Raw genomic sequence first — 11,648 nt, 5'->3', positions numbered from 1 at the left:
ACAAGGTGTTTAAGTAGGCCAGGCATTGTGGCTCACACCTGTAATCCTAGTACTTTGGGAGGCCGAAGTGGACAGATCACCCAAGGTCAGTAGTTTGAGACCAGCTTGGCCAACATGGTGAAACCCCATCTCTACCAAAAAAGACAAAAATTAGCCGGACATGGTAGCAGGCACCTGTAATCCCAGTGACTCAGGAGACTGAGGCAGGAGAATTGCTTGAACCTGGGAGGTGGAGGTTGCAGTGGGCCAAGATTGTGTTACTGCACTCCAGCCTGGGTAACAGAACAAGTCTGTCTCAAAACAAACAAACAAGCAAACATCCAAAAATCCAAACACACACACAGACACAAACATGGTGTTTAAGCAAACATGGCAGCACCATGGGGAGCAATCTAACCCCCTAATTTATCTTCATTTTAAAAAGGCTGGTATGTATATTAATATCAATCTTACATTAAGCATAAAGGCATCCTCAGATGATCACATTTGCATTGACCTGTAACATCAGTTTGTATTATATAATGCTAACTTAGGTCCCATCTCACCCCCATCTTTTACCTTCCAATGTCTAAAAACCTCCTATATAGAAATCCTGTCTACTACAGAGTTTTACATTACATTCTTGGAACTGCTAAGTGGAGAAAGGATTGTAGGATGCAAGAGTTGATATGGATAACTCAGGAGAAGGATTTTGAAAAAGCAACAGTAGAGATCATGGCAGCTCAGATGCAGCACCTGAGCAGTGAAGATGACAAGCACAGCTCCAAAAACTATTTAGGAGATTGACTTTATACTTGGTGATTGAACCTGTGGGTAAGGGAGGGGTGAATCATAAGCAATGCCAGGGTTTCTAGTTGGGACAAGTGGATTGGTGGCAGTGCTACTAATGAGAGGGGGATAAGAGGAAGAGCAAATTTAGTGATAGCATGAATTTTGTTAGTCCACCTGGTGCAAATGGTAAATCAGTAAAGGTCTGCAATCAGGAGATAGAAACAAATCTGGAGGAACGATCCAAGATGGCCGATTGCTAACATCCCGGGATTGCAGCTCTCAGGGAAGGCGCGGAGAACTAGAGGACGCCACACTTTCAGACAAATACTGGTCGCTCACAGAGCAGAAGATCCCCCAGTGGAGGAAACACACGGGTGGCCAGCGCAACTCTCGTGGCCGGCGCAGTGGTTCCTCCGGCACCTCGGCGCAGCAGCTCTCTGAGCAGAGTAAACAGGTTCGGAGGACCCGCACAGGTCCCCAGCAGGACACCAGAGCCTGGCGCAGCAGCTGTGATGGCACCTCGGCGCGGCAGCGCTCGGCGCAGAGGAAACGAGACTGGTTCCCCTTCTGACCGAGGTTTGGAGCCCTGGGAAGGCAGAGTCGCCTACTACAGACACAAGAAGGAAGCCCGACAGGAGAATCCTGGGCAGAAAAGCACCATCAGTTTTAACGCTGCTGCTCTGGCCCTGGGAACTAACAACCTGGACGTCCACTCGAGAGACCTAATCTGAAAGTTGGTAATTTCAAAGACGACAGGAGGATAAATTTACAATGACGGGAAGAAACCAGCGTAAAAAAGCTGAGAATACTCAAAGTCAGAACGCCTCTCCCTCCAAAGATGATCACAGTTCCACATCAACAATGGAACAAGGCTTGATGGAGAACGAGCGCATCCTGATGACAGAATCACTCTTCAAGGAATGGATAATAACAAACTTCGGTGAGTTAAAAGACCATGTTGTAGCCCAACGTAAAGAAACTAGGAACTTTGAAAAAAGGTTTGATGAAATCCTATTGAGAATAGACAACTTAGAGAGGAGTATGAGTGAATTAATGGAACTGAAGAATACAATACAGGAACTCCGAGAAGTATGCACAGGTTTAAACACTCGAATTGTTCAAGCAGAAGAAGGGATATCAGAGGTCAAAGTCCAACTTAATGAAATAAAACGTGAAGAAAAGCTTAGAGAAAAAAGGATAAAAAGGAATGAGCAAAGTCTCCAAGAAATGTGGGACTATGTGAAAAGACCAAATTTACGTTTGACAGGTGTATCTGAATGCGACGGAGAGAATGAATCCAAGCTGGAAAATACCCTTCAGGATATTATTCAGGAAAATTTTCCTAAACTAGCAAAGCAGGTCAACATTCAACCCCAGGTAATACAGAGAACACCACAAAGATATTCCTCAAGAAGAGCAACCCCAAGGCACATAATCGTTAGATTCACCAGGGTTGAAATGAAGGAGAAAATACTAAGGGCAGCCAGAGAGAAAGGTTAGGTTACCCACAAAGGCAAGCCTATCAGACTTAAAGCAGATCTCTCAGCAGAAACCCTACAAGCCAGAAGAGAGTGGGGACCAATATTCAACATCCTCAAAGAACAGAACCTTCAGCCCAGAATTTCATATCCAGCCAAACTAAGCTTCACAATTGAAGGAAAAATAAAATCTTTTATGAACAAGCAAGAACTCAGAGATTTTATTACCACCAGGCCTGCTTTACAAGAGCTTCTGAAAGAAGCATAACACACAGAAAGAAACAACCAGTATTAGCCTTTCTAAAAATATACCAAAAAGTAAAGAGCACCAACATAAAGAAGAATTTACACCAACAAATGGATAAAACAGCCAGTCAACATCAAAGGGCAGTAACCCTAAATTTAAATTGACTAAATCCCCCAATCAAAAGACACAGCCAAAACCCAATGGCATGTTTTTTGTGTATCCAGAACTGTTTCACATGCAAGGATACACAAAGACTCAAAGGGATGGAGAAAGATTTACCAACCAAATGGAGAACAAAAATAAATAATAAATAAATAAAAAGCAGGAGTTGCAATTCTTGTTATCGGATAAAATAGATTTTAAAGCAACAAAGATATAGTGGTAAAAGGATCAATGCAACAACAAGAGCTAACGATCCTAACACCCAGATACATAGAGACTTGGATTCAATGAGACAGAAAATTAATAAGGATATCAAGGACTCAAACTCAGATCCGGAACAAGTAAACTTAATAAATATTTATAGAGCTCTCCACTTCAAATACACAAAATATACATTCTTGTCAATACCACATCACACCTACTCATAGGTTTAAATGAAACATTGATTGGCCATCATTAATACCGAATTTTTTTCAAAATAAAGCATTATTTCCATTTACTCTCCCTCTGTCTTCCTCTCCTTTACTTATTATTTTTTTCTTTCCTTCTCTCAAAAAAAAAAAATCAACTTGTGAACCCCTAGATCCAGGTCGGCAATGTCTCTCATTGCTTGATTTCCTTCCTTCCCTTCCCTCCCTCCCTCCCCACTTCCTCCCTTCCTTCCTTCCTTCCTTCATCCCTTCCTTCCTCCCTATCGTCCTTCTTCCCTCCCTTCCTGACTTCCTCCCCCCCCCAAAAAAAAAAAAAAAAAGAAATCTGGAGGCCACTGGCTGATAGCTGCTAACTGAAGCTACAGGAGAGGATGAAATAGTTCAAGAATATCGTGACACGAGAAAAGAACTTAGGACTGAACTTTGAAGAACGCTATTATGTACAGAATAGGTAAAGGAAAAGAAGCCCACAAAAGCAGTGAGGAAGAACAGCATAAAGATTGAAAGTAAGTTAACTGTGTCCTAGATGCCTAGAGGTTTTCAATTTTAGTGTCACTTAACAATGTCACATATTGCCATAGGAAAAGCTAAGAACGAAGTCTCTCCAGGACTTAGGGACATAGAGGTCACTGGTGACTCTAGTGAAGGCCACTGTATACAGTGGGGGCAGTTGCCATAGTGGGTTTTAAGCGCAAATAGGAGGTAAGGACATGGAAAACATGGCAAAGCATTTGAGAAGTCTGACTGTAAAGCAAAGATAGGACTGTGATTGGAGAGAAATATGAGAAGCAGATTTATTCTGATGAGAATGGCATGTTCAACGGTCCGTGCAAAGAGCAAAAGTATAGAGGAAAAATACAGACCAAGTAACAATAGACTCCATGAGAGAATGAGAGGAGACAGGATTCCAGCACATGTTAAGTAACTGGTCTTTAATAAGAGAAGGGATTTTTCCTGTATAGGAAGAGGAGGGATGAAGTGAATGCAGATGCATTTGTGTATCATGTTTCAGTTAGGGGGTAAAAGGGCCTTTAGAGTGAAGGTTTGAAATAGTTCCAGAAAGATAGAGGAGAAACACATTGATTTTTGTCAGCACTGACAGCCTAACTGAATGTGCTAAGCATGAATTTACAGTGATAAAAACCAGAAACATGACCTCCAGCTGCAAGAATGCAGAAGCAGTGTTGGGTTTATTCAGGGTTGGTGTTTTGCCAGGCTAACACAATAGAGCAGCAGCATACATGAGTTTAAATTATTTATATCTGCTGAAGTTTAATCAGCCAAAGACCACTAGGCTCACGCCTGTCTTCTGACAAAACTGTTTACTGATTTGCAAGCAAGGGAAACACAAACAGCGAAGATGGTGCATTCCACAAGAAAGCAAGGTTTAGTAAGGTTTGAATTCCTACTGTAGGGTTCTGAGCAAGCTCTAAGGAAAGGGAGACCAGTTCTGGGTTGGACCCTATTTCTGCAGCAAGCTTAGAAGTGAGAATGAAGTAGGGATTGGTGCTGCATTAGATGAGGGCAGTTTAGCAAGTAGACAATCCCATTAATAGATGAGTATAGCAAAGCAGGTCTAAGGGTGTCACAGGTGACAAAGCAGTGGTCACACAAGGAGGGAGTCATGATGGTATTTTATAGCTGCTGCAGGACCTAATAGTTTCCTGTTAACTTTGCAGCTGTCTTTGTCTGTCCCTCTAACCTGACAGTGGTTGAGCTGCTTTTGTTTGAGCCACTTTGAGTCCTAGTTTACTTTCATGCCAAACACCCTCCTCTCATTACATGTGATTTTTCTCCCTTAAGTACAACTTAATCCATATTCATCTGTCCTCCCTAAAGATTTAATGAAGTACCTAATTATAGAATTAAGCTTGCTTTCTAACAAGACCCAGCCTAGAGTGAACCTCATTTCTTAGACCATCCCCCAAATTACCCAACCAAAGCCCAAATCCTATCATAGGTTCTAACACACTCTTACTGATGTACCCCATAACTCCAAGGTGTGTGTTCTCCTTCACTGCAACAGTAAGCTCAACATGTGTGTACAGGTGTGTTCCTGGTAATCTATGTCTATAAAGACAGAGGGTCAGAGCTGATGACACAACTTCTAGGTTAAGACCAATATTTGTGTTTTGTTGCCAGAACACAAGACTATGATATTTACTGGCACCTGTATCTTTGCTCACTGGAGAATGATCTTTCCTCAAGACTTGCTGACATGTTTCTGTTGAAGGCATGGCAATCCTAAAGGCCAAAACTTGTGGAAAGGGGCAACTCTTCCTTTCATTATGTACTTGTGTGGTCAATTATGCAAAGTCTGGTCAACCAAAGATCACCAGGCTCAAGCCATCAGTTTTAAAATATGGCCACATGCTACTTGATGGGCTCCTGTCTGAATATGGTTTTGGTAACTCCCTCAGAACCAACAGAATATAGAAGTTAATGCTGTATGACTTCCAAATGCAGCTTGTTTCTGAGTCTTTTGAAATGGCCCCTCAGAATTCAGCCAACATGCTGAGAGAAGTCCAAGCTACATGGGCAAGTGAAGTGTAGATGGTTCTGGTGAACCATTTCAATCTAGTCTTGGCTTTAAGTCATCTCAGTACCATGACTTCAGATGATTATAGCTACCAGATGTTCAAATTACCCACAGCCCTATTTTCCTTGACTAGGCCTCAGACATCACAGACTAGAGAAAAGCGATCTCCATTGTGCCCTCTCCAAGTTCCTGAACCACAGAGTCCATGAGCATAATTAAAATGATTGTTTTAATACACTAGGGTTCTGTGCTTTTTTATCAAGAATCACTAATACTGGGAATAGATACTGATCTTGTTGGTAGCTACTGTGAATAGAGCAATAGTTGGTGACAATAAGCTAGTAGGTAAATACTGGATAGTTATTCACAAAACAGCTGCTAAAAGTTTCAAGTATATGCCGTTAGCATTCCTTGTCTTTGGTCTACTGTATTGCCCCTTCTCAACACCTCCTCCTCTCCCTCCAATATTTGTAGTCAGTGCTATCTTTAGAACTGCAGATTATTTTAATAGCTGCCATGTTACAGGAGCCATTTTGAAAAAAGAATTCTTACTACTACAATGTCCAAGAACTCCAATTATGTACAAACTTCCCCTTTATGAAGGCATTTTAAAGTTTTAATGTTTTGTTTGTTTTTCAAGGTAGACTTGTTACTGAATTCTTTAGAGAATGAACAAAATATCTTCTAATATGATTTCTTTGATTTCAAACCATTAAGTAAATTCATTATGTCATATATACAAGTTCAACAGCAAATTATTTAAAATACCAGATGCCACTGCAAAAATTTACAGGAAACAGAACTATTTAAGGTTTATTTTCAAAGTCTAACTTTAATTCGGACTGAACAAACAAGCAGAAAAGTGAGAAAGCTAACTGTATTAGCAGACACATGTACCAAATGTAAAACAGTGGGTTATTAACAGAACTATTTACATGCATATTTACAAGCAATCCTTTTGTACATAAGTTTTATTTTTAGTTAGCTGGAAAAAGATTTGACATTAGGTAAAAATATTATTTATTAGGGTTGAGGTGGTACCACGTTATAGTAAAAGTATTAGAAAAGTGACCCTGAAGGTGTATCAATTATAAAGCAGATGAAAACTTGAATGACAAATATCTAGTAAAATTCTCTAGTAAAAAAGTTGATGCAACCCATGCTACAAAATAAAAGTGAGAAAGCCATATAAATAAAGCAGAATCATGTTCTAGGCCTTAAGGTAATGAAGTTAGTCAGTTGAAAAAAAAAAAAAAAGAACAATTCTAGAATTGAAATAAATCTTCAGTGAAGTCTTGGTTGTTTAACTGGAGTTCACCAAGTAGTTTTTCTTCCCCCATGACATTTAAAAAGCCCTTGGTATCAAATAGCATCTGCATATATAAGTCAGTTGTTAATGATATATTCCAAGACTTTAGTTTTAAGATTTTCAAGATTTGATTCATATTTGAAATTCAATTCACTGGGACACTAAACCTCAAACAAAAATGAAAGCTGTAATACTCCTACCTAAAAAAGGATGCTACATTTCTGCAGTAATATGTATTTCCAGACTAAGACTTTTTCCCCTCAAGAAAAGTAGAATTTAAAGGATAAGCATCTAACCAACTAGCAAAATTTTCAACATTTCATTTATTTCAAAATCGATTTTATTGCAGCCAAAACAGTAGAATTAACTGTACATAATAAACTATTTTATATATATACACATTTTAAGTTATAGGGAATAAAGTTTATTTTGGCAGATAGTGTTAAACAAAATTAAAGTTGCATACATTAGTAATATAACTCAACATCCTTAATTTGGTATAAGTATGACACATTTTCTTGCTTTCCTGTGTTTTGCTAAATCACCATACCTAAACTGCTTTATAAAACTGATATGCTGTAACTTAACTTTACTGTTTTCGCTTACGCTCTGATTCCAAACAAAACTTTTCATAAGCTTCTTCTATCTCTGGGTCCATCTCATCATCAATATCATCCAAGTATCTGTAAGAGCAAAGATGATTTGTAAGTGTAAGGTTTTTCAATTCAGAAAATGTCTAAGATGCTAAGTCATAAAAAAAAGAATGTAATACAACTTTCCTAGACTGAATTATAATAGAACACAAGACTAACCTGAGAATTACATTAATGGCAGTCTTTGGACAACCAAATACTTAATTTGATAATCTACTTTTAGACATAAGTTAATTTCGATAATCTGAAAGTTAAATCAAAGGCTTGACATATAAGCTTGGGGCTCAAGACTGATATTAATAAATTTACCTTACCAATAAACAATTACACTATCACTATTAATATAACATAATTTCAAATATGCCATTCACCTCTAGTGGTGCACTAATATTTTATGTCTACTTAACAACAGAAAGTGTTATTCCTCCTTTGATTTCTGCTGGGTTATTCCCATAATGACAGTTTAGTCACATTCCCATTTATTTGGAATCAGACTTTCATAGAAAGCTACTTTTGAGATCATCTATTCCAGATTTTCTTCCAACTATTAGGTAGTTTAAAATGGTGGAAAGCAAGGCTTCCCATAGTTAAGTATGGGGGAAAGATTTAAAGTGTCGATTAAGGATTTAATCTACACATTCTTACTGAATGCCCATAGCCATCTTAAAAAGATATGCATTATGATCATCTTCATTTTGGAGATGGAAAATAAAGACTCTGGAAAGTTAAAATAATCAATGTAAAATTTTAAATATGTGGCAGGGCCAGAATTTGTCTGACTCCAGGTCTTACCCCTTTTTCTACACTTTTCTTCCACAACATGATTCTAGCTACACCCTTCCCTACCCCTCCAATAATCCAATCCTTTCCACCTACAAGTGTGAAAAAGCAATCTTGCCAATCCTACTAACTGCTGATGGGTCCTTTTCTGTTTCTTCCCCATTTCCAATACAGGGCCATGTGTTGAAATAACCATGAGCTCATTAGGACAAGAGAATATGATGCTTACCCAAACAAACTTAAGAGGATAACCTGAAGTTCAATGCCATGAACAACTTTATCTTCCAGTGGTACACCCAAGTAGACTGAACTTTTCTAGTTCTGCCTGGGTCCTTAAGTCCCTATATTTTTTTGATTCCTATTAAACTAGGATATAAATATATGGCAACATTGTATTTCTAGATCTCAAACTGACCCATAATTAAAATATCAATGGAATAAAAGTGGTTCACTTTTTAAAAAATCTACAACACAGGAGATGAGGTATAAAAAAAAATAAGTTCAAGATATTTATTCTATCCCATCCCCTACTTAGGAAGAAAAGAAACTAAGTAGCTTGTCCAAATATACACAAGTTAACAGATTTGGAATTAAATCTCACAAGTTCCTGGTCCTTTTATAAGAAAATGTATTGCAATCTGATGATGAGTAATATGTTAAAGATATCTTTAATTACGAAGAGTGGCAGGTGAAGAAACAGATAAAAGATCTTATAGTAAGTTTTAGAGCTTCTTATTTTGAAGTCTAGGTACAATAGAATCTATTTAATCTCAAAAAAAAAAAAAAAAAAAAAAGAAGAGATACTACTATTCTTATTTTATAGATGGAAAAGCAGACACAGAAGTTGCCCAAGATCTTACAGTAAGTTTTAGAACTTCTTAAAGTCTAGATACAATAGAATCTATTTTTTAAAAAAATTATGCTTCAGTATATTTTAATGGTTATCTTCCTCAACTATAGATTTTCCAAACGAATCTGTGAGTTAATACAATTTTCTGAAAAATTTTAGTACATAAGCAGTACCACATAACACCATCAAATCAAAATACTGAAATGCATTTTTTTTTTTTTCCTGAGACAGAGTCTAGCTCTGTCTCCCAAGCTGGAGTGCAGTGGCACAATCTCAGCTCACTGCAATCTCTGCCTCCTAATTTCAAGTGATTCTCGTGCCTCAGCCTCCTGAGTAGCTGTGATCCTGTGATCCTGGCTAACTTTTTGTATTTTTGATAGAGACAGGGTTTCACCATGTTGGCCAGGCTGGTCTTAAACAACTGGCCTCAAGTGAGCTGCCCTCCTCAGCCTCCCAAAGTATTGGGATTACAGGTGTGAGCCACCATGCCTGGCCCCAAACACCATTATTTTATGAGCTACTTTTTCTAGTCTAATCTCCACCTACAAATTAGACACAGAAATTTCATGAAGAATGTTAGTAACTAAAGAAAACTTACGGATCACCAGCCCCTGATAAATCTGTTCCATTTTCTTCATAATCTGGAAAAAAGTCCTCTCTTTCAAGTAACTCTTGATATTTCTCTTGATAATCTGTAAAACAACATAGGAGAAAAACTAAATGCTGAAAAAATGTCACATGAAATGACCAATTACCCCTAAATGTTTTTTAATATTATGACTTTTAAGTAGATCCAGTGTCTAAGTAACAGTAAATTACCAATTATGTGAAAAAACAGCTTTTATAAAACCTATTTTCTAATTGGCTTGCTTTTGTCCCCTGCATGCTCAGAAATCTTAGTGACATATAGTACTATAAATATAAGCTGGAAATCAAAACCACTGTAGGTGATGTACATTTATGGCTAATGTATACTGTGTACATTCTCTACTGCTGCTTTCCATCAGTTCTGAGAATGGGGGATTTTCTTTCCCTTTCTTCCCAGAGAGATGGGGAAGGCAGCTAGCTACCAGCTAGATGTTTCTGCTCTGCCAACTTTCCCTTCATTGAGTCCTTCAAAGTAATAAAGGTGACATTAGAGCTCTGTATCTGCCTTGTCTTAGGAAGAGTTATTGGATATCTTTTAAGTTTCGTACTTTTCAATGAAGTCCTAATCTCGGAATTAAAAAATGAATCAGCATCTATTAAGACTTAAAATTAGTTTCTTATGAACAGAAGCCAACAGAAATTTTGAAAGGCTATTGTAATTATATTAGACTGGGTAAAAGCCAAGTTTTTCCAAAATTGTGTCAGTCTGTATAAAACTCTTAACTCCAGCTTCAAGGGCTGGGGATATTTTGATACCCAATTTTGACAATTTAGAGATAGTTTTAACAATAAAACCTTTCTGCTACAAATGCTTGAGGTACTAGGTAACACAGACTTTTTTTTAAATGTATGGATGAGAGTTCACAGAAGAGAAGAACCAAGTCATCAGGTCACAAATGAAGAAGGAACTGAAAGCCATATACGAACTGCAGCTGCTGCAGCTGGGAGATTGACAGATGGTGTTGGTCTTAGTAGCTAAGGGGCTTGGATTTAAAAACCCACAGAAAGTCAGAATGCAAGGTATTGGGCCCATGTGAAACAGGAAGATGGAATCCATGCTCCGCACCCATCTCACCTGCACGAACCTGGGACCCTCAATGGGCTGGTATCGTAAAAGTTGCATCAGGAAAACAAAAACAAAAACAAAAAATACCTCAGTGGTGTTTTATCTGAGAGAGATAGCAGGGAAGCTTAGTTGTGTCTACTTGGGTTTGGAGTTGGGACAGAGCACTTCGCAGAAACTGGTTTCCCAGAGAATTTTTAACAATGGGCCTCCACCTCAAATTCCTACTACCTACATAAAGAACCCCTATGACAAGAAAATAAAACATTTGTCCAAATCAGTGATACCCACTCTGGCTCCTGGCAGAAGCAAATGTAAAACTATTTTGGATAGGTTTCTATAATTCAATCAGGGTCATATTATGAAATTTAAATGGTTTAAGAAAAAAGTGTAAAAAGAGCACAAATGATAAATAACTGTTAACAAAAAGTATACCTGGGTAAAAGGTATTCCTTGTACAATTTTACTTTTGCAATTTTTCTGTAAGTTTGAGTTCATTTCCAAATGAAAGTTTAAGAATGACAGTTAAGGAAACAATTTTATGTGTGATAAGAAATAACAGAAGGGTTATAATTAATAGATAAAACAAAAAAAAACAGAAGTAAGCATGCTGAGAATGATGAGAAAAAAATTTGAAACTCTGAGAAAAGGTCAACATTATTTGAATAAAATGCAGAAACAAAATGCAGCTTGATTTTTCTGTAAAACTCTAAGATT

General features: G+C 37.8%; 1 protein-coding gene across 5 annotated transcripts in view; it reads right to left on the bottom strand.

Moving 5' to 3' along the window:
• Positions 1–6,440: 6,440 nt before the first annotated feature.
• Positions 6,441–11,648, bottom strand: part of PAIP1 (poly(A) binding protein interacting protein 1) — a 31,129-nt gene continuing 25,921 nt past the window's right edge. For all 5 annotated transcript variants that reach the window (XM_078365518.1, XM_008992094.4, XM_002745005.4 and 2 more), the window contains exons 10-11: positions 9,819–9,912; positions 6,441–7,620 (exon numbers count right to left, since the gene is read on the bottom strand). In XM_078365518.1, the coding sequence (XP_078221644.1) occupies positions 7,527–7,620; positions 9,819–9,912 (188 nt within the window). In that variant the 3' untranslated portion in view covers positions 6,441–7,526. The remainder of the gene's footprint in view (positions 7,621–9,818; positions 9,913–11,648) is intronic.

Source organism: Callithrix jacchus, chromosome 2 (assembly GCF_049354715.1).
Source record: "Callithrix jacchus isolate 240 chromosome 2, calJac240_pri, whole genome shotgun sequence".
Taxonomy (NCBI): domain Eukaryota; kingdom Metazoa; phylum Chordata; class Mammalia; order Primates; family Cebidae; genus Callithrix; species Callithrix jacchus.
This window is presented reverse-complemented; position numbering and strand designations above follow the sequence as displayed.